Raw genomic sequence first — 27,297 nt, 5'->3', positions numbered from 1 at the left:
CAAACATATTGCTCACTATACACTGAGTACACCAAACATTAGGAACACCTTCGACACCTTTTTTCCCCCCTCAGAACAGCCTCAATTCGTCGGGGCAGGGACTCTACAAGGTGTTGAAAGCGTTCCACAGGGATGCTGGCCCATATTGACTCCAATGCTTCCAACAGTTGTGTCAAGTTGGCTGGATGTCCTTAATGTGGTGGACCATTCTTGAAACACATGGGCAACTTGTTGAGTGTGAAAAACCCAGCAGCGTTGCAATTCTTGGCACAAACTGTTGCACCTGGCACCTATAGTTGAAGTCGGAAGTTTACATACACCTAAGCCAAATACATTTAAACCCAGTTTTTCCACAATTCCTGACATTTAATTCCAGTAAAAATTCCATGTCTTAGGTCACTGGGAACGTGAAATGTCAGAATAGTAGGAGAGAGATTTATTTAAGCTTTATTTATTTATCACATTTCCAGTGGGTCAGAAGTTTATACACTCAATTAGTATTTGGTAGCATTGTCTTTAAGTTGTTTAACTTGGGTCAAACATTTTCAGGTAGCCTTCCACAAGCTTGAATTTTGGCCCATTCCTCCTGACAGAGCTGGTGTAACGCACACACTTTTTCAGTTCCGCACACAAATGTTCTATGGGATTGAGGTCAGGGCTTTATGATGGCCACTCCAATACCTTGACTGTGGTCTTTAAGCCATTTTGTCATAACTTTGGAAGTATGCTTGGGGTCATTGTCCATTTGGAAGACCCATTTGCGACAAAGCTAGAACTGATGTCTTGAGATGTTGCTTCAATATATCCACATAATTTTCCATCCTCATGATGCCATCTATTTTGTGAAGTGCACCAGTCCTTCCTGCAGCAAAGCACCCCCACATGATGCTGCCACCCCGTGCTTCACGGTTGGGATGGTGTCTTCTTACTTGCTGAGCGGCCTTTCAGGTTATGTCGATATAGGACTCGTTTTACTGTGGATATAGATACTTTTGTACCTGTTTCCTCCAGCATCTTCACAAGGTCCTTTGCTGCTGTTCTGGGATTGATTAGCACTTTTCGCACCAAAGTAAGTTAATCTCTAGGAGACAGAACGAGTCTCCTTCCTGAGTGGCATGACAGCTACGTGGTCCCGTGGTGTTTATACTTGCGTACTATTGTTTGTACAGATGAACGTGGTACCTTCAGGCGTTTGGAAATTGATCCCAAGGATGAACCAGACTTGTGGAGGTCTACAATTTTTTCTGAGGTCTTGGCTGATTTCTTTTGACTTTCCCATGATGTCAAGTAAAGAGTTTGAAGGTAGGCCTTGAAATACATCCACAGGTAAACATCCAATTGACGCAAACAATGTCAATTAGCCTATCAGAAGCTTCTAAAGCCATGACATCATTTTCTGGAATTTTCCAAGCTGTTTAAAGGCACAGTCAACTTAGTGTATGTAAACTTCTGACCCACTGGAATTGTTATACAGTGAAATAATCTTTCTGTAAACAATTGTTGGAAAAATTACTTGTCCTAACTGACTTGCCAAAACTATAGTTTCTTAACAAGAACTTTGTGGAGTGGTTGAAAAATGAGTTTTAATGACTCCTACTTAAGTCTATGTAAACTTTTGACTTCAACTGTACGACCATACCCCGTTCAAAGGTACTTACATTTTGTCTTGCCCATTTACCCTCTGATTGGCATTCATACACAATCCATGTCTCAATTGTTTCAAGGCCATAGAAGGACAAATACTGGAGTTTGGGTGCAGGTACAGAGATGACTAGCGGTAGCTAACACTACCTAGCAATTCAAATATTATTCGTACTTGGGGTCAAAGTATCAATATAATATTGTTCAAAATAATATTGTGATATGGAACTGTATCGACTTTTCCCCCATCGCTCATTTTCTGTCTGAGTGGATCGCTAAATATTGGTAATGCAGTATTGTGGTCCTTCTCATTTCCTTAGCTCAGAGCTGCGAGTGAGCTGCTAGGTTGGATAATGGAGAGAGCTGGAGAGGAGGATGCAGGAGGCTGAACTAACAGCCGTGAAATGAGTGTGTGAAGAAGGAGAGAGGAAGGAATGGGGCCTAGCTCTCCAGGGCCCACTAATGGATCCCCGGGCTAAATTAATGTGTTCTGCTGGAGCTGAGTGACTCAGCTGGGCATTCAGAGTGTTGGCCACTAGGGGCGTGCTGGAACACTGGGAGGCGATATGAAGCCTAATCTAGCTAATATAACCCTCCCAAAACCTCCAGTGCCCAATGTTCTCATCCTCTCTCTTTCTATTCTGATGTATCCTCTCTGTCTAGTAGTTCAGTCCCCCCCCCCCCCCAGTCTGCAGCAAAAGCCTCTCTATTCCTCACACTCTCTTTCTAAGGGCTGGTGTTGAATGCTAAAGCCTGCTGTTACCAGCATAAAAACACAATAACAACCCACCCCAACTCACCCTAAACATGCCATTATCCACCACCTGCACCCAACCATCCTGACCTTACCCAAGAACCCCCCACTTCACTCCACTCCCGCCCAAACTGTCCCAAAACAAAGCCCCCTGGCCCCCACATGGCCCCAGTAATCCCCAGGGATTCTCCCCAATGGGACCTTTTGTTTCCCTAACATAGATTTAATGTTCTATAAAAGCATTGTATGTTTAATAACCATGGTTACAGCAGGGAGGGAGGTCTTAATGGAGAGTGGGTAGAGGGGTATGGGGTCAGGTTAACTCCCCCAACTCACCCGCCTCTAGTTACCATCCCTTGTATCTGGACCCATTAACAGCGGTGATGGGGTAGTATGGGTTAGAGAGGGTTGAGAGCAGGAGGACGGGAAGAGAGAGGTGTAAACAGTGCTGACAAATCAGTCCTGATGAATGAGTTTACCTTGGGCAGGGAAGAGGGGTAAACGCGCTGCTATGAATTACAAACACACAGAGAAAAGGGAAAGAGGGAGTGAGAGACAGGCAGTAGAGAGAGAGAGAGAGAGACACACAGAAAAGGAAGGGACAGAGAGAGAGAGAGAGAGAGAGAGAGAGAGGAGTAAAGAGAGAGGGATAGAAACACACGAGAGAGACACACACACAGAAGAAAGGGAGAGAGAGACACACACACAGAAGAGAGGGAGAGAGAGACACACACACAGAAGAGAGGGAGAGAGAGACACACAGAGAAGAGAGGGAGAGAGAGACACACACACACAGAAGAGAGGGAGAGAGAGACACACAGAAGAGAAACAGGGATAGAAACACACAGAAGAGTGAGAGAGAGAGAGACCCATGAACAGAAAGGGATATGGTGGGAGAGAATGAACAATTGGGAGACAGGGAGAGAATTGAAAGAGGAGAAAGACAAAAACAGGCGGGTTTGAAGAGGAGAGAAGCTGCCCTCTGCCTGCCTAACCATCTGTGATGTTCATACAAATCCACATTGACACTAAGAGCCGAGAGACAGAGACGATGTATAATGTATTTAACATGGGGAAAAGCTGTGGTGAAATTAAAAGATCGAGAAGAAGAGAAAGGGATGGAGGCCTTCCATTTGTTCATGTAAGTGTGGAAAGGCTGCTTCATTTTGTATTCTCCCAGGGCTGGGGCTTGGTAGGAGGGGTGGTGAGCACCCAGTCAACCCCTCATACTCTGACAGCAGAGAAAACGAGATGGAGGGAGGGAGAAAGAAGCCCTCCCTGTAAACTCAGCTCACCCGAGGGTTGAAGGGGGTGTTGGGGCCGGGCAGCACTCTGCCAGGCTCTGCAGTGTGTGAAAGGCGCTGAAGTGATGCGAGAAGGAGAGAGAGGGTCTGTTTTAAAGCACAGGGGACGAGCAGCTAAAGACTTTTATCCTCCTGCACTTTCTTCTGAGGAGGAATCCCTCAGACGCTGGGCCGTGTGAACTCAGGCCCGGCCCCTAAGCCCTGGGTGGACCTGGGTATCAGCTGCATTACATTAGGTGTCAGAAGTGGGATCTGCTAACCAGAACGCATCAGTCCACTGGGGTCTATGTGTGTCTCTGACAGTTCCTCTCTCTCTTTTTCTCAGCTGCCCCAAGTTCAGAGTCGAGTGATCATCTCCACAGATACAGGCTGCTGTGACATAAATACAGTACATGCTTAGGCTAGTCAGTAGGATACTCCAGTCACTGGTAGACACGATACTGCCGGGGTTCTTTTTGTCTTCTGAATTGTTTTACATGTGAAGCCTGGTTCTAGTGTTTTTAATTATTTAAATGTAAAACCCTGTCAAAATGTCATTGGAGACGTTTTGGTCTATTTTGACTTATTTTGTATATGTTCTGTCACTCCTTCTACCTCACCCTCCCTCTCTGAATTCTCTCTCTCTCTCCCCCCACTCCTCTCCTCTCTCCCTCCACCAGAGAGTAATGTCACAGTGTCTTTGTCCAGTAACTCGTCAGAGGTCCAGGAGGGGGACGTGGTCCAGCTGACCTGCTCCATCCACTCCACCACGGGTCCTCTCTCTGTGGCCTGGCAGTGGAGTGAGAAGCAGGGCTCCACCTCTCCCCAGGACCTGGTCTCCGTAGACCGCGACGGGACCGTCCGACCAGGCCCTGGGTACCGTGAGCGTTCCAGCTACGGGGAGATCCGGGTAGAGAGGGTACGGGAGGACATCTATACCCTGTCCCTATACAACGCCCTGCCTGGGGACGAGGGGCTGTACCGGTGCACGGCCACAGAGTGGGTGGAAGCCGGGACTGAGCCAGAGCAGAGCTGGGAGATAATAGGAGAGAAATCTGCCACCAAAACCATCACTGTTAAGACCGTGGGTGAGTGTGTGTAGTAGGGAATTTTTGTCTGTTTGTTTGTTTTTTAACCTTTATTTAACTAGGCAAGTCAGTTAACTTCTTGACGCTACCCATCCCGGTTCCCGGGATAATTGTCATCAGCAACCGCTGAATAGCATAGCGCCACAGTCAAATAATATTACTAAAAAATATTCACAAGTATACACAAGTGCAATATTGCAAAACACAGCTTAGCCTTTTGTTAATCCACCTGTTGTCTCAGATTTTGAAAATATGCTTTACAGCGTAAGCAATCCAAGCGTTTGTAGGTTTGTAGATAGCATAACATAACATTATGTACACTAAGCATTAAGTAGCTAGGTCACGAAAATCAGAAAAGCGATCAAAAAAATAGATTACCTTTGATGATCTTCGGATGTTTTCACTCACAAGACTCCCAGTTACACAACAAATGTACCCAAAATACCGACATTTGTTTGTCGTGTTATGTTCAGAAATCCACAGGAAAGAGCGGTCACGACAACGCAGATGTATATTCCAAATAATATCCATAATGTCCACAGAAACATGTCAAACATTTTTTATAATCAATCTTCAAGTTGTTTTTAAAATATATATTCAATAATATATCAACCAAGTGTGTAGCTTTTTCAATAACAGTGGGAGAAACAATGGCCGCTTTACTCAGTTGCGCAAAACTCACTCTGAGAGCCCCCACCTCTCCACTTACACAATGTGATCCTTCACGCTCATTTTTCAAAATAAAAGCCTGAAACTATGTCTGAAGACTGACACCTTAGGGAAGCCATAGAAAAAGGAATCTGGTTGATATCCCTTTAAATGGAGGATAGGCATGCCGAGGAACAGAGAGGTTTCAAAATAAGAGGCACATCCTGATTGGATTTTCCTCAGGCTTTTGCCTGCAATATCAGTCCTGTTATATTCACAGACAATATTTTTACAGTTTTTGAAACTTTAGAGTGTTTTCTATCCTAATCTGACAATTATATGCATATTCTAGCTTCTGGGGCTGAGAAATAGGCCATTTCAAATGGGTCCGTTTTTTTAACCAAAAATGAAAATACTGCCCCCTACACGCAAAAGGTTAAGAACACATTCTTATTTTCAATGACGGCCTAGGAACAGTGGGTTTAACTACCTGTTCAGGGCCAGAACGACAGATTTGTACCTTGTCAGCTCGGTGATTTGAACTTGCAGCCTTTCGGTTACTAGTCCAACACTCGAACCACTAGGCTACCCTGCTGCCCAATGACTCAGGAAGACCTATATATCAGGAAGATATCTATATATCACACACATGGAACCCTGACACACACACACACACACACACACACACACACACACACACACACACACACACACACACACACACACACACACACACACACACACACACAGAGCATATAAAGGGAAATGGGATACCTAGTTAGTTGTACAACTGAAATGTGTCTTCTGCATTTAACCCAACCCTTCTGAATCAGAGAGGTGCGGGGGGCTGCCTTAATCGACATCCACGCCATCGGTGTCCGGGGAACAGTGTGTTAACTGCCTTGCTCAGGGGCAGATCGACACATTTTTACCTTTTCAGCTCGGACACACATACAATATACATATCAAGGTCATCTCTGTCACGACAAGTTGTAATCTTAAGCAACAGGCGAACACACACATTAGGGTCATCTCTGTCACGACAAGTTGTAATCTTAAGCAACAGGCGAACACACACATTAGGGTCATCTCTGTCACGAAAGTTGTAAGCTTAAGCAACAGGCAACGCACACACATATACACACACATTAGGGTCATCGCTGGCATTTATTTAGATTTTCTCTAGAGTGAGCACCCAAATACACACACACACGCCCAGTCCTTCCGGGCCTAGATAGTTGGTAAGCGTGTGCGGGGGATGTCAGGAGCACAAAGAGGGCAGTCATTTTCCTACCTGTTGTAAGATATTGTGATGAATAGCTCACTGAGAGGCTGGAAAATAAAGCATGCTTTATTCATGCAGAGCCAAGGGGTGTGTGTCACTACAACACACACACACCATTCTGACTTCAGATATAGTTTTTATTTTTCATGATATTATGGACACAACACACACACACAATCTTGACTTGAGACACACCCCCGCACTACTTGCATACACACAGATAATCTAGAATTATTAAAATGAAAATGTGTTTAGCAGTGGGCAGGCTTTCCTCTGTCAGTGAGTTAAGCTGAACATCACTGGTACAGACTGACTGAGAGAGGCAGTGGAGCGGTGCACTGACTGAGGCGCTGGGGGAACCAAGGGCTCAGTACACACACACACACACACACACACACACACACACACACACACACACACACACACAGAGAGAGAAGGGATTAGTCCCTGCAGCAGAGTATTGTGGTGCTGTGGAGGGAGAGAAAATATGTCAGTTTTTTAATTGGCCATTTGTTGTGTTGTAGTAAAAACTGATTAATTATAGGTAACTGACAAAATAAAGGAAACACCAACATAAAATGCCTTTATAGGGCATTTCGCCACCATGAGCCAGAACGGCTTCAATGCGCCTTGGCATAGATTCTACAAGTGTCTGGAACTATATTGGAGGGATGTGACACCATTTTTCCATGAGATATTCCATCATTTGGTGTTTTGTTAATGACCATCGCTCCAGAATCTCCCATAAGTGTTCAACTGGGTTGAGATCTGGTGACTGAGACACACACTAACCTCCTTTGAGACCCCTCTTTCAAAGTCACTGAGATCTCTTCTTCTAGCCATGGTAGCCAAAATAATGGGCAACTGGGCATTTTTATACATCACCCTAAGCATGATGGGATGTTAATAACTTAATATACTCAGGAACCACACCTGTGTGGAAGCACCGGCTTTCAATATACTTTGCATCCCTCATTTACTCAAGTGTTTCCATTATTTTGGCAGTTACCTGTATGTAGATTATGTAGATGTTTATTTTGTTATTGTTCCAACACGTTGTTTTTATTTTATTTGTGCATGCCTGTCTCTGTGTATACAGTATGTGTGTCAGTTTCCCTGTGTGTGTCTGTATCACGTGTTTGTGCCTCTGTGCGCGTCCTTGTGTCTTCAAGATGTGTAGCATCTGCTTGCCTCAGTCTCTACTGAAGTCTCCTCTGAAGAGCAGTGACAGTCAGCCAAGGTATAAATAGGCCTGCACTCTTTTCCTCTGTTCATCCTCTCCTCTATTCTCTCTCTTCTCCTTAAATCTGTTTCTCCTTCTGTTCTTCCATTCCCTTTTTTCACAATGCGTCTTTTTCCAAATTGGCTGTCTGGCCCTTGGGGATTAGTGATAGTGTCCTCTGGGGTTTGACAGAGAGGTGATGCGTTGCTATGGTGAAAGTGTTCATTAGGGGATCCTGGTAGCTGATTGGCTGAAGAGTGCCCAGGAGTGATTGGGTTGGCAGGTCTGTGATGACAAGCCCAGGTCCTTACACCGAACAAACACATACATAAGCAGACATGCACACACATAAAAGGCATACACTTACAATCGACTCACAACGACACATACATAGGAAAGGGCATATTAAGGTAATATAATAGGAAAGGAATTTTCAGTGTGAACTTCTCTCCCATCACAGAGGCCGACAGTGATGGAGATGGATGGATGGAAGAAGAGAGAGAGAGGGAGGGAAGGGCTGAACGAGAGATGGAAGGAGAGCGAGAGAGGAGAGTTATTATCTAATGTAGAATTATGGACTGTGGCTGCTGTCACAGCAGTAGCCAACAGTCTGGACATAAATCCATCGATTACACACCCTGAAGGACACAATGGACAACTCACTGCCCAGGAGAGAGGGATGAGGAGAGGAGGGAGAGCGCTTGGGAGGAGGGAGAGATGACAAGTGAATAATAGGGAAATCTGCATAGACATGAATTATCGGATCTTGTAAAAATCAGAAAGAGGTCTCACTCACTCACCGCTTCTCTCGCTCTCTCGCTCTGAAATACATGTACAGTGGGGCAAAAAAGTATTTAGTCAGCCACCAATTGTGCAAGTTCTCCCACTTAAAAAGATGAGAGGCCTGTCATTTTCATCATAGGTACACTTCAACTATGAAAGACAAAATGAGAAAATCACATTGTAGGATTTTTTATGAAGTTATTTGCAAATTATGGTGAAACATAAGTATTTGGTCAATACAAAAGTTTCTCAATACTTTGTTATATACCCTTTGTTGGCAATGACAGAGGTCAAATGTTTTCTGTAAGTCTTCACAAGGTTTTCACACACTGTTGCTGGTATTTTGGCCCATTCTTCCATGCAGATCTCCTCCAGAGCAGTGATGTTTTGGGGCTGTTGCTGGGCAACACAGACTTTCAACTCCCTCCAAAGCTTTTCTATGGGGTTGAGATCTGGAGACTGGCTAGGCCACTCCAGGACCTTGAAATGCTTCTTACGAAGCCACTCCTTCGTTGCCCGGGCTGTGTGTTTGGGATCATTGTCATGCTGAAAGACCCAACTACATTTCATCTTCAATGCCCTTGCTGATGGAAGGAGGTTTTCACTCAAAATCTCACGATACATGGCCCCATTCATTCTTTCCTTTGCACAGATCAGTCGTCCTGGCCCCTTTGCAGAAAAACAGCCCCAAAGCATGATGTTTCCATCCCCATGCTTCACAGTCGGTATGGTGTTCTTTGGATGCCACTCAGCATTCTTTGTCCTCAACTCAACTTGTCGTGTTTGTTTACCAAAAAGTTCTATTTTGGTTTGATCTGACCATATGACATTCTCCCAATCTTCTTCTGGATCATCCAAACGCTCTCTAGAAAACTTCAGACGGGCCTGGACATGTACTGGGCGTTGGACTAGTAACCCAAAGGTTGCGAGTTTGAATCCCCGAGCTGACAAAGTACAAATCTGTCGTTCTGCTCCTGAACAGGCAGTTAACCCACTGTTCCTAGGCCGTCATTGAAAATAAGAATTTGTTCTTAACTGACTTGCCTAGTAAAATAAAGGTAAAAAAAAGCAGGGGGACACGTCTGGCACTGCAGGATTTGAGTCCCTGGCGGCGTAGTGTGTTACTGTTACTTTGGTCCCAGCTCTCTGCAGGTCATTCACTAGGTCCCCCCGTGTGCTTCTGGGATCTTTGCTCACCGTTCTTGTGATAATTTTGACCCCACGAGGTGAGATCTTGCGTGGAGCCCCAGATCGAGGGAGATTATCAGTGGTCTTGTATGTCTTCCATTTCCTAATAATTGCTCCAAACCAAGCTGCTTACCTATTGCAGATTCAGTCTTCCCAGCCTGGTACAGGTCTACAATTGTGTTTCTGGTGTCCTTTGACAGCTCTTTGGTCTGGAGTGTGACTGTTTGAGGTTGTGGACAGGTGCCTTTTTATACTGATAACAAGTTCAAACAGGTGCCATTAATACAGGTAACGAGTGGAGGACAGAGGAGCCTCTTAAAGAAGAAGTTACAGGTCTATGAGAGCCAGAAATCTTGTTTGTTTGTAGGTGACCAAATACTTATTTTCCACCATAATTTGCAAATAAATGTATTAAAAATCCTACAATGTGATTTTCTGGATATTTTTCTCATTTTGTCTGTCATAGTTGAAGTGTACCTATGATGAAAATTACAGGCCTCATCTTTTTAAGTGGGAGAACTTGCACAATTGGTGGCTGACTAAATACTTTTTTGCCCCACTGTACATGAGGGCAGTAAGATACTGAAATGGGTAAGAATCGCAGACTAGAATGGAAGATGTTACGGAGGGATATCTGCATGAACTGTGTAGTGAAGTGTACTATACCAGGGAATCTCCCCTCCTCCTCTTTCTCAACTCTCTAAGTGTTGTAGTGTAGGTCTGTGTTGGCCCTATTAACTGGACCAGGGTGACTTATCTTAATGAGGAAGGTTTGGATTGGCTAGAGAAAGAAGCAGGTCAGGTATCAGCTCTTAGAGCAAATCTCTCCCTGGAGCCTTCTTTGGTGTTGCATCACCATTAGTTCTGAACTCTGCTATCTCACACCGTTACAAACTCACTCACTCACTTCGATGAGACGCATACATTCACTGCCTCCCGGGCAGTCATGATAAATTGATCTGTGCTCCGTTGGCACAGGGCTCTAGAACTAAGCCCCGGTGCACCCTGGGTAAATGTGTGCTAATCTCAGCAGGAGAGTCCTCCCCCGTTCAACCACTGGTGACCATTAACCTTATTAGTGTTGCATGGTATACTGACTCCTCACTACTTTTTCGATACTAGAACATGAAATGTGTCTCACGTCTTCTACTGAGAGAGGATCAAGTCTGTCTATTAGCGCAGCCCATGTCTCCTTATAGTGTGAGAGCACCGTTTCCTGCTCCGGATCCACTTACTGGTGGCCAGCTCGAGCCTGTCCTGAGGAACCACTACACTCCCTGGGAGTCTGGGCTGTATCACCACTTCTGCTGCACAAGCAGTTAGCAAGAGGATCTTTGCTCGAGTCTCAAACTGACCATGTGTGTGAATGACATCATGGGGCTTAAAGAGACACATAAAATAAGAGATTGCTTTCTTCTATACAAATGTTGTTGATCAGTACAATGAAGTAAGTCCCAAATGGAAGGGAAATAGATTGTTTTTCATCTGTAGCCCAATGAAATCCGCTAAAACCAGGTCAATAACTCAATTTGAATATGCAATAACTCCTATTGAATATGCATTCACCTGTATTGTGAATAGGCCTAGGCTACACCTTGATTTACCATTCAAATACTACATAACATAATAGTAATAATTTAAGATGGGTAAACAACGAAGTGAAATTTATTATATAGTTGAATGTATGCTTTAATTAATCAATAACTGCCTCACCTAAAGCCCATTATTGTGGGAAGCTGCTATAGACCAAGTGCCAACAATCAGTATCTGGATAATGTGTGTGAAATGCTTGATAATGTATGTGATACTAACAGAGAAGTATATTTTCTGGGTGATTTAAATATTGACTGGCTATCATCATTCTGCCCACTCAGGAAAATACTTCTAACTGTAACCAGTGCCTGTAACCTGGATCAGGTTGTCAGTCAACCTACCAGGGTAGTTACAAACAGTACATTAAATCATCAACATGTATTGATCACATTTTTACTAACGCTGCAGATATTTGCTTTACAGCAGTTACCAAATCCATAGGATGTAGTGATCACAATATAATCTAGGAAAACCAAAGTTCCAAAGGCTGGGCCTAATATAGTGTATAAGAGGTCATACAATAAGTTTTGCAGTAATTCATATGTTGATGATGTAAAGAATATTTGCTGGTCTGTGGTGTGTAATGAGGAACAACCAGATGCTGGACTTGACGCATTTATGAAACGACTTATTCCAGTTACTAATAAGCACGTACCCATTAAGAAAATGACTGTAAAAACTGTTAAATCCCCTTGGATTGATGAGGAACTTAAAATTGTATGGTTGAGGGGGATGAGGCAAAAGGTATGGCAAATAAGTCTGGCAGCCCAACTGATTGGCAAACGTACTGCAAGTTAAGAAATCATGTGACTAAACTACATTATGAAACAAAGATAAATGATATAAAGAATGATAGTAAAAAACCTTTGGGGCCTTAAAAAAACCTTAAATTAAAATTTGGGAAAAAAGCCAACTCGGCTCCTTCATTTATTGAATCAGATGGCTCATTCATCACAAAGCCCACTGATATTGCAAACTACTTTAATGACTTTTTCATTGACAAGAAAAGCAAACAAACGCTGACACTACACATCCAAGTGTATCAGACCAAATTATGAAAGACAAGAATTGTACTTTTGAATTCCGTAAAGTCCGTGTGGATGAAAAAATTGTCTGTCAACAATGACACGCCACCAGGGTCTGACAATCTAGATGGAAAATTACTGACGATAATAGCAGATGATATTGCCACTCCTATTTGCCACATCTTCAATTTAAGCCTACTAGAGAGTGTGTGCCCTCAGGCCTGGAGGGAAGCAAAGTCATTCTGCTACACAAGAATAGTAAAGCCTCCTTTACTGGTTCAAATAGCCGACCAATCAGCCTGTTACCAACCCCTTAGTAAACATCTGGGAAAAAATGTGTTTGACCAGATGCAATGCTATTTTACAGTAAAACAAATTGACAACAGAATTTCAGCATGCTTATAGGGAAGGACACTCAACAAGCAAAGCACTTACACAAATGACTGATGATTGGCTGAGAGAAATTGATGATAACATGATTGTGAGGGCTGTCTTGTTAGACTTCAGTGCAGCTTTTGACATTATCGATCATAGTCTGCTGCTGGAAAAAACAATGTGTTATGGCTTCACACCCCCTGCTATAATACGGATAAAGAGTTACTTGTCTAACAGAACACAGAGGGTGTTCTTTAATGGAAGCCTATCAAATATAATCCAGTTAGAATCAGGAATTCCTCAGGGTAGCTGTTTAGGCCCCTTGCTTTTTCCATTTTTACGACATGCCACTGACTAAGTAAAGCCAGAGTTTCTATGAATGCGGATGACTCAACACTATACACGTTAGCTACTACAGCGACTGAAATGACAGCAACACTCAACAAAGAGCTGCAGTTAATTACAGAGTGGGTGGCAAGGAATAAGTTAGCCCTAAATATTTCTAAAACTAAAAGCATTGTATTTGGAACAAAACACTCACTAAACTCTAAACCTCAACTAAATCTTGTGGAAATTGAGCAAGTTGAGATGACTAAACAGCTTGGAGTAACTAGATTGTAAACTGTCATGGTCAAAACATATTGATGCAGTAGTAGCTAAGATGGGGAGAAGTCTGTCTGTAATAAAGCGATTCTCTGCCGCCTTAACAAGGCAGGTCTTACAGGCCCTAGTTTTGTCGCACCTTGATAACTGTTCAGTCGTGTGATCAGGTGCCACAAAAAAGGATGGATGTACACAGAGAGCTAATATTAATAATATGCATGTCAATCTCTCATGGCTGAAAGTGGAGGAGAGATTGACTTCATCACTACTTTTATTTATGAGAGGTATTGACAAGTTGAATGCACCAAGCTGTCTGTCTAAACTACTGGCACAGACACCCATGCATACCCCCACAAGACATGCCACAAGAGGTCTCTTCATAGTCACCAAATCCAGAACAGACTATGGGAGGCACACAGTACTACATAGAGTCATGACTACATGGAACTCTATTCCACATCAAGTAACTGATGCAAGCAAGTAACTGATGCAAACTGATGCAATTTTTCCAACAATTGTTCAGACAGATTTCACTTATAATTCACTGTATCACAATTCCAGTGGGTCAGACCTTTACATGCACTAAGTTGACTGTGGTCTTTAAACAACTTGGAAAATTCCAGAAAATGATGTCATGGCTTTAGAAGCTTCTTATAGGCTAATTGACATCATTTGAGTCAATTGGAGGTGTACCTGTGGATGTATTTCAAGGCCGAACTTCAAAATAAGTGCATCTTTGCTTGACATCATGGGAAAATCTAAAGAAATCAGTCAAGACCTCATAAAAAAAATTGCACATCTCCACAAGTCTGGTTCATCCTTGGGAGCAATTTCCAAATGCCTGAAGGTACCACATTCGTCTGTACAAACAATACTACGCAAGTATAAACACCACTGCTCCAAAACCACAATAAAAAAGCCAGACTAGGGTTTGCAACTGCACACAGGGACAAAGATTGTACTTTTTGGAAAAATGTGCTCTGGTTTGATGAAACAAAAATAGAAATGTTTGGCCATAATGACCATTGTTACGTTTGGAGGAATAAGGGGGAGGCTTGCAAGCTGAAGAACACCATCCCAACCGTGAAGCACAGGGGAGGCAGCATCATGTTGTGGGGGTGTATTTCTGCAGGAGGGACTGGTGCACTTCACAAAATAGATGCCATCATGAGGATGGAAAATTATGTGGATAAATTGAAGCAACAATCTCAAGACATCAGTCAGGAAGTTAAAGCTCGTCGTAAATGGGTCTTCCAAATGGACAATGACCCCAAACAAACCTTCGTTACACCAACTCTGTCAGGAGGAATGGGCCAAAATTCTCCCAACTTATTGTGGGAAGCTTGTGGAAGGCTACCTGAAACATTTGACCCAAGTTAAATCATTTTAAAGGCAATGCTACCAAATACTAATTGAGTGTATGTAAACTTCTGACCCACTGGGAATGTGATGAAAGAAAGAAAAGCTGAAATAAATCACTCTACCATTATTCTGACATTTCACATTCTTAAAATAAAGTGGTGATCCTAACTGACCTAAGACGGGGAATATTTACTAGGATTAAATGTCAGGAATTGTCAACTGAGTTTATACATGGATTTAGTACTGTGTATATGTGGTAGTGGTGGAGTTGGGGCACAGTGTGTTGTGAATGTATTGTAATGTTTTAAAATTGTATAAACTGCCTTAATTTAGCTGAACCCCAGGAAAAGTAGCTGCTGCTTCTGTCTGGATCAAGTGCCATTCTGTGACTTTGGCTAATACACCTTATTTTTTTTGCCATGGTATTGAGTATCATGATACTAAACCTGGTATCAGTATCAAAGTCAATATTCTGGTATCGTGACACTAAGCCTTATACATTATATAATCTATAGATACAGTATACAACCTCTCCATAAGCTTGTGTTTCAGAAGACAATGAATGGATTCTAACAGCTAACTTGTTGATGGAAGGCAATTTATTAAACTCTCACTGAATGCCACTAGGTCTTGCAATCCCTACTCCTTCCCTTCCCCTTTGTCTGTGTGTTGAAGCAGAGGGTTGCTCCCTTCAGTCTGTCACCACCATGGCCTCTGTCGTGCTGCCTGACCTGCCACACTGCTTACCTCTCCAATCCTTTCACATACAGTGGGGCTGTAGAGTTTGGAGTGTGACTGTTTGAGGTTGTGGACAGGTGTCTTTTATACTGATAACACGTTCAAACAGGTGCCATTAATACAGGTAACGAGTGGAGGACAGAGGAGCCTGTTAAAGAAGAAGTTACAGGTCTGTGAGAGCCAGAAATCTTGCTTGTTTGTAGGTGACCAAATACGTATTTTCCACCATAATTTGCAAATAAATTAATTAAAAATCCTACAATGTGATTTTCTGGATTTTTTTCCCTCATTTTGTGTCATAGTTGAAGTGTACCTATGATGAAAATTACAGGCCTCTCATCTTTTTAAGTGGGAGAACTTGCACAATTGGTGGCTGACTAAATACTTTTTTGCCCCACTGTACTTCAAGTGCCTAAGGAATAGCAGATAGGAAATAGCAGATAGGAAATAGGAGTTATGGAATAGAAACTAGGGTATAGGTCAGGGAATAGGAACTAGTAATCCAATTTAGGGAATAGGAGCTATGGGTCGGTTTGGAATTTAGCTTTACTATCCAACATTAACACATAATTTCCTGTCTCCCCAGAATCCTCCTTCGTGGTGTCGGCGTCGTCACGGACGCCTAGCGTGACCTTTGGCGACTCGTTTGATCTCCAGTGCCTGGTCAAGCCCCGCCATAACCCTCGTGTGCCTGCCTCCGTCACCTGGCGCTTCATGCCCTCCAGCTCGGGTTCTGCCAGCGAGGGTGGTGAGGGTGGCACAGTGGGCGAGTTCCGAGACCTGGTGACGTTTACCCGAGAGGGCACGCTGCAGTGGGGCGAGCAGCTGCTGGGCCAGGGCACCCGCACCACTGTGGACCGTTCCCATGCCAACACCAACTTCAGGTTGTCTGTGACGCGTGCTGGGCGTAGGGAGGCGGGGACATATCAGTGCTCTGCCCTCCTCTGGAGGAGGAACTACGACAACACCTGGAGCAAAGTGGCCAACAGAACGTCCAACCTGCTGGGGATCAGCGTGTTACAGCCAGGTGGGAGACACACACACGCCTTGAGCCATGTGGCCAACCAACCACACTTCTGGACATGAATTAACACACACAAAAGAGACACACACAGAATGACTGCGGTAGGCCTGAGGTCGGGGAATGTTTAGAGGCGAACATATGCTGCACAGGTTTTCTCCTCCCTGTCATCCTTTGTTCTGTGAGAGTCCTGTACAGTCTGAGGAGTGAGTCCTGTATTAGCATTGTGTGTTCTGCCCATTAGGTCTGTGGTGCCACAGACCTATAGGTGTTAGTCTTTCTCTGCTGTAATTGCTCTCGATCTCTCTCTCTCTCTCTGCTCTATTTGCGCACGCTCTCTGCTGTAATTGCTCTCGCTCTCTTTTGACGGACTAATTGTGTGTGTGTGAGAGAGAGTGCTTGCATGCATGTTTCTGGGCGTGTGTAGCACTGGGCAGGGCGGAACCTCCTAATGGAGCAGTGTAATGTCCCCACGAGAGGTAGTGATCAGAGAGGAAAATAATAGGTGGAAAAAAGAGAGAGGGACTGAGAAAGAGGGGGGGAAGGAGGAATAGAAAGAGGTCCTTGAACTCTTTCCCTCATCAACAATTGTCTAACTACACCCCATGGCATCACGCGCTGCTGCAATAATAGGCTTTTATTCGCTCACACCCACACACACTGTATACCGTTCCTTTGGGATCCCTCATTGTCGAGTATGATTTCCCTCCAGGGGTCAGGGTTGTGGTGTGGATCTGGCTGGCTGGCCGTAGGTTTGGAGATGGCTGGATAGGCTAATCCATGACCTGGTGATCTTGTCACAGTGGGGGCAGGGGTGGCTGTTACACACACACTGAACAACCCACTGATGACGTTGAGGCAGAGTTTGTGTGTAGTGGAGGTTAATGTCAGTGCTTGTGTTCCTGGGTTCCCAGGTTGTTTATGTAGTCTCTCTGTGAGGAGACTGAATGACATTACTGCCACTCTGGTCTTGAGCTGAGCTGAGGAGTGTTTCTGTTTGTGCAATGTGCACTACCTCATTAAAGTGTGTGGGTGTGCCCTGTGTTGCTCTCTGTTTTCCTTCACCATCTACACGCACGCACACACACTGAGTCTTATACAGCTAACCTTGTGGGCACACACAATTCAGTCCCATTCAAACTCATATTTACCCTAACACATACTCTAACCTTAACCTAAAAACCGAACCCTAACCCTAAAACTAACCCTAGCTCCTAAACCTAATTCTAACACTAATTCTAACCTTAACCCTAAACCCTCTAGAAATAGCATTTGACCTTGTGGGGTTCAACAAAATGTCCCCAGTTGGCCAAATTTGTTTGTTTACTATTCTTGTGGGGACTTCTGGTCCACACACACAGGAAGCTCCTGCTTAATGGGAATGGCGCTTCTTTTATCCTGCCTGTGAGGCCGTAAGTGGGAGGATCAGCCTAGGGTTATACCACTTTACTGTCACTGAGACTGGCTGTGTGGGGTAATACCACTTTACTGTCACTGAGACTGGCTGTGTGGGGTAATACCACTTTACTGTCACTGAGACTGGCTGTGTGGGGTTATGCCACTTTACTGTCACTGAGACTGGCTGTGTGGGGTAATACCACTTTACTGTCACTGAGACTGGCTGTGTGGGGTTATACCACTTTACTGTCACTTAGACTGGCTGTGTGGGGTTATACCACTTTACTGTCACTGAGACTGGCTGTGTGGGGTAATACCACTTTACTGTCACTGAGACTGGCTGTGTGGGGTAATACCACTTTACTGTCACTGAGACTGGCTGTGTGGGGTAATACCACTTTACTGTCACTGAGACTGGCTGTGTGGGGTTATACCACTTTACTGTCACTGAGACTGGCTGTGTGGGGTTATACCACTTTACTGTCACTGAGACTGGCTGTGTGGGGTTATACCACTTTACTGTCACTGAGACTGGCTGTGTGGGGTAATACCACTTTACTGTCACTGAGACTGGCTGTGTGGGGTTATACCACTTTACTGTCACTGAGACTGGCTGTGTGGGGTTATACCACTTTACTGTCACTGAGACTGGCTGTGTGGGGTTATACCACTTTACTGTCATTGAGACTGGCTGTGTGGGTTTATACCACTTTACTGTCACTGAGACTGGCTGTGTGGGGTTATACCACTTTACTGTCACTGAGACTGGCTGTGTGGGGTTATACCACTTTACTGTCACTGAGACTGGCTGTGTGGGGTTATACCACTTTACTGTCACTGAGACTGGCTGTGTGGGGTTATACCACTTTACTGTCACTGAGACTGGCTGTGTGGGGTTATACCACTTTACTGTCACTGAGACTGGCTGTGTGGGTTTATACCACTTTACTGTCACTGAGACTGGCTGGGTGGGTTTATACCACTTTACTGTCACTGAGACTGGCTGGGTGGGTTTATACCACTTTACTGTCACTGAGACTGGCTGGGTGGGTTTATACCACTTTACTGTCACTGAGACTGGCTGTGTGGGTTTATACCACTTTACTGTCACTGAGACTGGCTGTGTGTGACTGATGTGTCAAGGTGAGGCTGATTACAACTCAGCAGGGAGATGAGCTCAGTGACTCTGCTGATCAATAAGACAGCCAGCCATTAGAATATAGTCAACTGTACAGGGTTTCTCTCTCTGTCCCACTCCCCCTCTCTCTCTCTCACACACACACACACACACACACACACACACACACACACACACACACACACACACACACACACACACACACACACACACACACACACACACACACACAGGTCTGTGCTCTGAAGCAGCTCAGGGACAGACAGTGTTCTGACCTTAGCCACTCAAGCTGAACACAGTCTCACCAGACCCTTCAGGAGCCATTTGGCAATCGATTTATCATCCTGCACGCTTGTTTAGTTTCCCTGATGTGCACTTTACTGTCTTTACCCCTAGTGAAGAGGACCAATGACACGCGCACACACATTTAGAAAATCAATGGAGGTCTCTTTCACTCTCTTCTGGCTCCGCACTGTCTCCATGACGACGTGATCAGTTACCTTGGAAAAGCTATCAGTTGCTGTGACAATGTGATCGGTTACATTGGCATGAGTTACCATGACGAAGTAATCAATTATGGTGGCTATATGATAAGTCCATGTATAGGCTTGGGCTCATAGGAGTATTTGATTGGCTGTGAGGTGGACTAATCCAGCTCCCCCATTGGCTCCTCCATACTTTCTGTTGTTTTCGTCAAATCCTGTTTTCCTCCCCAACTAGGCCTGACACACGCGCGCGTCACATGGCTCCATTTAGAGCCGTGATTCATCTGTCAGAATGTAGGCCATCTCTTCTGCTTTCCCCTAGCTGTTTTCTTAAATGTTAACCACTCTTCGCTAAATGAGAGGCTGACATTTGCCGTTTCCACTTTCTCTGTCAAAGAAGCAGAAACGAGCGAAACAGGAGAGTGGGGGTAATGAGGTGTGAGCAGAGCTGGAGCATCACACAGCATCTGACCAAATACATTATTGAGAGACTTTAAATCATGCTTCCAGAGGTGCCTGTACACTGACCCACCAGCCTGCTCAATATGTATGAGCTTCCTCACCACCATGCGTGTGTGCTTGCGTGTGTGCTTTCCGTGTGTGCTTGCTTGCGTGTGTGCTTGCGTGTGTGCTTGCGTGTGTGCTTGCGTGTGTGCTTGCGTGTGTGCTTGCGCGTGTGCTTGCGCGTGTGTGCGAGCAAGACTGACTGCTGTGGTTGGGCGGTATTCAGATTTCATACCGTTTCTGTGCCATAGGGTGTTATGCGGTATAACCGAATGTGCACACAAGGGGCGCTACTGGACGGATGCACAAACCATTTTAGGCAACAGAGATCTTGATCCAGGAGTGGATTGAATGTCTCTGCTTTAACCAAGAAGCTTGACATCTAGCCAGTTAGTAAACCAAATGCATAGCTGGAGATAATTTATTTGACAGATCTTAGATTTCTTATAGATATACTTATAGCTTATTTTTTTACAGTATTGAAAATCATACCGTTGGTATTTGGAAATACCCGGTAGAAACGGTGACTAGTGACTAGTGCCTAGTGACTGCATAATGCTACTCATATGCATACTCTGCATACATGCAGTTTGCAGCTCCCTCCCTGTGATGGGACAGTGCCGCTGACTGTACTGGGCCTCTGCTGGGCTGAGGATGACGTGTGAAGTGCTAGAAAGGACTAGAGATGAAACGTGTGAGGGCTTGGCTCTAGCGCTAGCCTTGGCCCAGCATAGCACCAGCCCCAGACACAGCAAAGCCCCAGCATAGCACCAGCATAGCCCTATCACCAGACCCAGCTCCCTACAGAGCCCCAGCTCCCTACAGAACCCCAGTTCCCTACAGAGCCCCAGCTCCCTGCAGCCCTACAGAACCCCAGCTCACCTACAGCCCTACAGAGCACCAGCCCCAGCTCCCCTACAGCCCTACAGATCCCCAGCTCCCCTACAGCCCTACAGAGCCCCAGCTCACCTACAGCCCTACAGAGCCCCAGCTCACCTACAGCCCTACAGAGCCCCAGCTCACCTACAGCCCTACAGAGGCCCAGCTCCCCTACAGCCCTACAGAGCCCCAGCTCCCCTACAGCCCTACAGAGCCCCAGCTCACCTACAGCCCTACAGAGGCCCAGCTCACCTACAGCCCTACAGAGGCCCAGCTCACCTACAGCCCTACAGAGGCCCAGCTCACCTACAGCCCTACAGAGGCCCAGCTCACCTACAGCCCTACAGAGGCCCAGCTCACCTACAGCCCTACAGAGGCCCAGCTCACCTACAGCCCTACAGAGGCCCAGCTCACCTACAGCCCTACAGAGGCCCAGCTCACCTACAGCCCTACAGAGGCCCAGCTCACCTACAGCCCTACAGAGGCCCAGCTCACCTACAGCCCTACAGAGGCCCAGCTCACCTACAGCCCTACAGAGGCCCAGCTCACCTACAGCCCTACAGAGGCCCAGCTCACCTACAGCCCTACAGAGGCCCAGCTCACCTACAGCCCTACAGAGGCCCAGCTCACCTACAGCCCTACAGAGGCCCAGCTCACCTACAGCCCTACAGAGGCCCAGCTCACCTACAGCCCTACAGAGGCCCAGCTCACCTACAGCCCTACAGAGGCCCAGCTCACCTACAGCCCTACAGAGGCCCAGCTCACCTACAGCCCTACAGAGGCCCAGCTCACCTACAGCCCTACAGAGGCCCAGCTCACCTACAGCCCTACAGAGGCCCAGCTCACCTACAGCCCTACAGAGGCCCAGCTCACCTACAGCCCTACAGAGGCCCAGCTCACCTACAGCCCTACAGAGGCCCAGCTCACCTACAGCCCTACAGAGGCCCAGCTCACCTACAGCCCTACAGAGGCCCAGCTCACCTACAGCCCTACAGAGGCCCAGCTCACCTACAGCCCTACAGAGGCCCAGCTCACCTACAGCCCTACAGAGGCCCAGCTCACCTACAGCCCTACAGAGCACCAGCTCACCTACAGCCCTACAGAGCACCAGCACCAGCTCACCGACAGCCCTACAGAGCACCAGCCCCAGCTCACCGACAGCCCTACAGAGCCCCAGCACCAGCCCCAGTTCCCTATACCCCTACAGAGCACCAGCCCCCTAAAGCCCTTAAGAGCACCAGCCCCAACCTCAGCTCCTCTGGTGGGTTTGTTCTGGTCTTCTCCAGGAACATAAAGAGCATTTCTGCTGCGGAAGGAGGAAGAGCGTCTGTTCTCCTATGTCTTCTCTATGGAAACTGAGATGCCTTGAACACATCGACTGAAATGAGCCCCTAGATTAGAGGCTACCAGACACACACACACACAAACTCCTGGATTCTGTCCCTGTGCATGAGTCTAATTATTTTATATTGGAACATGCTTCTATATAGTCTGACACACGGCTCACAGCACACAAATGGAAGGAGGAATACTATATTCCTTCTGATTGCGTTTTTTCTTTGTCTCGCTGTAAAACATAATAAGAGCAGGCACATGTTCAGTCCTGCACATCACCAGGGAAGCATCAGTCTCATCTCTACACAATCTAATACCAGCTCTTCATAACTCTCCCGTACCACATACACCATTATGCTGATTCTCCGTAATGAAGCCGGATCTCAGATTAATGATGGTTTGGGGAATTTAATACATTTTCTCGTGTGTGTGTGCGTCCACATAGTTTGAGGAATGTGATATTAACTTTCCCTGGTTGTAGGCTGGAATCAAAAGGGAGATGATGGTGTCCTACTTCCTGTAGAGAGAGATCTGGGGGGTCCACACCTACATTCTAGCCTACATGCTGTACATTTTGACATTTTCGTCATTTAGCAGACACTTATCCAGAGCAACTTACAGGAGCAATTAGGGTTAAGTGCCTTGCTAAAGGACACTTCGACAAATGTTTCACCTACTCGGCTCTGGGATTCGAATCAGCGACCGGTTACTGGCCCAACGCTCTTAACCGCTAGACTACAAGAACAGTATGCTGATTTTATTACTGGAACTAGCCCACATAGGCTGAGTCAAAAATGGCACCCTATTCCCTATATAGTGCACTGCTTTTGACCAGAGCCCTGCTCAAACTATAGTCAAAAGTAGGGCACTCTATAGGGAATATGGTTCCATTTGGGAAGCAAACATACAGTATGGGTTGAAGAGCTGGTCTTTGTAGCTGATACAGTATACATATGATGACATGTCCATCATACCTGTGTCAGAAATAGCAGGGGGACACTTTACTATCTTCTTCTACTCTCCCTCTCTTTCTGTCTCTCTCTCTCTCCCCTCTTTCTGTCTCTCTCTCTCTCTCCCCTCTCTCTCTCCCCTCTTTCTGTCGCTCTCTCTCATCCCCTCTTTCTGTCTCTCTCTCATCCCCTCTTTCTGTCTCTCTCTCATCCCCTCTTTCTGTCTCGCTCTCTCTCTCATCCCCTCTTTCTGTCTCGCTCTCTCTCTCATCCCCTCTTTCTGTCTTGCTCTCTCTCATCCCCTCTTTCTGTCTCTCTCTCTCTCATCCCCTCTTTCTGTCTCTCTCTCTCATCCCCTCTTTCTGTTTCTCTCTCTCATCCCCTCTTTCTGTCGCTCTCTCTCTGCCCTCCTTTCCCCACCCCTTCACTATCCGCCCACCCCTCCTGGTGGTGTCTTGGTGCCGAGTGCTAGTGAAGTGTCTTCAGTGTTAATGGCAGTAACAGCTCTCTCTGTGCCCACGCTCTCTTCATGTCACCCAGCACAGCCCTTCTCCTCCTCCTCCAACCTTGTTATTGATAGCGTTACCATCACCGTGGTGACTGGAGGTTCCTGCTTATCTGTGGATGGATTGCAGCTGTCCGTCTTCATTAGGGAGGAGCCCCCCCCCCCCAATTCTCTAGTCAGACGCCACGGGGCTCAGAGTTTCACCCTGACATAGCCTTCCTCCTTTTTATCTTCTCTACCTCCATCTCTCTCCTGCAGCCATCTTGTCTTCCTATTCGTCCTCTCCATATGTTGCAATGGTGTTTTTACAGTGGTGGTGTGACATGGCTGAAGGGGTTGTTATTGTTGTGACTGGGATATGACGTCTTATCATGTTTGAGCTGTGCTGTGTACAGTAGAGTTTTGATCTCACCCCCCAGGCACTGGTGTGTCTTCTACTGTCGGATTGGATATCTGCACTCCAAGCCCCCCTTCCTATTCCCCCCCACATATACATGTGTACACACACATTCACACACACAGTAGGTGATAAAATTAAGAGCCATTGTGTGAGAAAATTATTTCATAAAAGGCTTTTGAGGAATCATGTCTGATTCAGACACTCAAGGTCAGCTGTCTCTCTGTCTTCCTCACAGACTGCAAAGACAGCCCACCACACACACCTACTGCTCGGGACATACAAGGACACACGCACAATCTCTAAAAACACACATACTCCCCCCCCCTAATACACTACACACAGTCTATTGTGTCCTCTCTCTCTCTGTCTCATTCATCTCCAGACCAGAAACCGTTCTGCAGCCAGCAGTCAGCACTGGCTTCCCTCAACAATATCTATGACCACATTCCAGCACTGGTTTAATGGACATAAAGTGTTTTATGTTTACTGGCAGAGACTCACTTTCCCCTCACACACACATGGACGCACACACACACACATGGACCCACACACACACACATGGACCCACACACACACACGGACCCACACACACGCACAGACCTATTTACACACCCACACACAACCGCGCACGGACCCACCCACACACGCACATACCCCCACATACATCGCACGGACCCACACACATCACATGAACCCACACACACATCGCACGGACCCACACACACACACAACGCACAGACCAACACACACACATCGCACGGACCCACACACACACCGCTTTATTCAATCCCATTTCCCTGCCTGCTTCTGGGGGGTCATTAATCAGTACCTAGAGTTCCCCTGCCCTGACCCCCCTTGCCTCTCTCCCTCTGCTCGCCTTCCCTTTCCCCCTCTCCCTCTCTCCCTCTGCTCGCCTTCCCTTTCCCCCTCTCCCTCTCTCCCTCTGCTCGCCTTCCCTTTCCCCCTCTCCCTCTCTTCCTCCCTCGCCTCCCCCTTTTCAGTTAGGCCAGGCAGAGTCCAGTGATCAGTCTCTGAGACAGCGAGCAGGAGACAGAGGAGAAAGGCAGCTGGGTGTGTGAGGCTGCCATTGGGCGTGTGCATATCCCCATAATTACCTCAATCTTAATGACATTGCGGCGGGAGTGTGAGATGGGGGGGTAATCTCCTTTTGACACAAAAGGATCAGAGATACATCGGCATCATTAGCATAGAAATTAGGCTCCCCATTATAGCAGAAGAAGAGAGGAACAGCGGCTCCTCAGGGAGAGTAGAGGCCCATCCCTCCCCCAAGGGAACCCGCTCCGACCTCTCCCCAGAGGCAGGGCTCCGGGCCGGGGGAACGACCCAGCTGGATTGAGCCGTCCTCGGGGATCAGAGTGTGTCTGAGCCCTTGGTGTTGTACATCCGTTCTGGGCTCAGCCTGTGGCTAGGCTAATGCTAAGGGCGGAGCAGGCCGGGTTTAAGACGTTAAGCCTCCCTGAGTTGAAACCCAAGAGACCCCCCTCTGGTCCTAAATCCTCCCAGGAGAACTCTCTCTTTTCTCTTAGCCTCCCCACATCTCCCATGATCCCTCTTGCCTCATCTCTTTGCTGCTCCTCCTGTCTCTTCAACCTGATCTGCTCTCTCTTTATTTAATTCATCTACCTTCTCCATTCATCCTCTAATCCCCCATGTCCTCTCTCTCTTTCTCTCTGACTTATTTTTTCCCCACTGCCTCAATGAGGACTTTTATGCCTGTAATACTGAAACATATTTCACCAAAAGGCCTGTGTAGATGGAGAAACAATAGCGGGCCATTAGGCTGAGTGGGGTCTAATCACATTGTCTCTGGCCCAAATAGCACTCAATTCCCTATATAATAGTGCAGTATTTTGACCAGGGCACATGGGGTTCTGGTGAAAAATAGTGCACCATGTAGGTCATTTGGTGCCATTTGGGATGCATCCAATGTCCCTGGTGTCGAGCCTTTCAGATGAATGATCATAAAGCACCAAAATATGAACCAGAGACCCACAACACCTTCCTGTCGGAGTTCTTCATTGGAGCCTCATGAATATACATGAGCATGTAGGTGAGCCTGCTGAATATTCATGTCCTGGCAGGTGATGAGACTGGCTGTCTGGATGAATTCTAGAAGGTTTATTTGTTCTACATACTATTGAATACTGTACATCCCTATGGATGGGCTGTTTTGCAACGGTCTGTGGTCTGTAGTTGATAGCATTTCATTGAGTTCAGACCGATGGACGGGGTTCTGATTAGACTGGTAGAGAGGGATGGTAAGAGGTTGGAAAGATATTACAGAGCACAGCCTTAACTGTGCACTTTCCTTCCCACCTCCTGGACCCTAAAATACTTCCCAAAATATGTCTTCATCTGTTCCCGCACTTGGCTCGGCAAATAAAGAACCGCTTCACAGAGCTGTGGCATATAGCTATGAGGAGAGAGTTGTGGCATATAGCTATGAGGAGAGAGTTGTGGCATATAGCTATGAGGACAGAGTTGTGGCATATAGCTATGAGGACAGAGTTGTGGCATATAGCTATGAGGACAGAGTTGTGGCATATAGCTATGAGGACAGAGTTGTGGCATATAGCTATGAGGAGAGAGTTGTGGCATATAGCTATGGGGACAGAGTTGTGGCATATAGCTATGAGGAGAGAGTTGTGGCATATAGCTATGAGGACAGAGTTGTGGCATATAGCTATGAGGAGAGAGTTGTGGCATATAGCTATGAGGACAGAGTTGTGGCATATAGCTATGGGGACAGAGTTGTGGCATATAGCTATGAGGAGAGAGTTGTGGCATATAGCTATGGGGACAGAGTTGTGGCATATAGCTATGAGGACAGAGTTGTGGCATATAGCTATGAGGACAGAGTTGTGGCATATAGCTATGAGGAGAGAGTTGTGGCATATAGCTATGAGGAGAGAGTTGTGGCATATAGCTATGAGGAGAGAGTTGTGGCATATAGCTATGGGGACAGAGTTGTGGCATATAGCTATGGGGACAGAGTTGTGGCATATAGCTATGAGGAGAGAGTTGTGGCATTTAGCTATGGGGACAGAGTTGTGGCATATAGCTATGAGGAGAG

General features: G+C 46.2%; 1 protein-coding gene across 2 annotated transcripts in view; it reads left to right on the top strand.

The window, feature by feature from the left end:
- LOC135547441 (immunoglobulin superfamily member 3-like) overlaps window positions 1–27,297 on the top strand; it is a 95,508-nt gene that overhangs the window by 53,009 nt on the left and 15,202 nt on the right. For both annotated transcript variants that reach the window (XM_064976469.1, XM_064976468.1), the window contains exons 5-6: window positions 4,359–4,766; window positions 16,175–16,615. In XM_064976469.1, coding sequence (XP_064832541.1) covers window positions 4,359–4,766; window positions 16,175–16,615 — 849 coding nt within the window. The remainder of the gene's footprint in view (window positions 1–4,358; window positions 4,767–16,174; window positions 16,616–27,297) is intronic.

This window comes from Oncorhynchus masou, chromosome 10, assembly GCF_036934945.1.
Source record: "Oncorhynchus masou masou isolate Uvic2021 chromosome 10, UVic_Omas_1.1, whole genome shotgun sequence".
NCBI classification, from domain to species: Eukaryota; Metazoa; Chordata; class Actinopteri; order Salmoniformes; family Salmonidae; genus Oncorhynchus; species Oncorhynchus masou.
The sequence above is the reverse complement of the archived record's forward strand: the minus strand, read 5'-3'. Positions and strand labels throughout refer to the sequence as shown.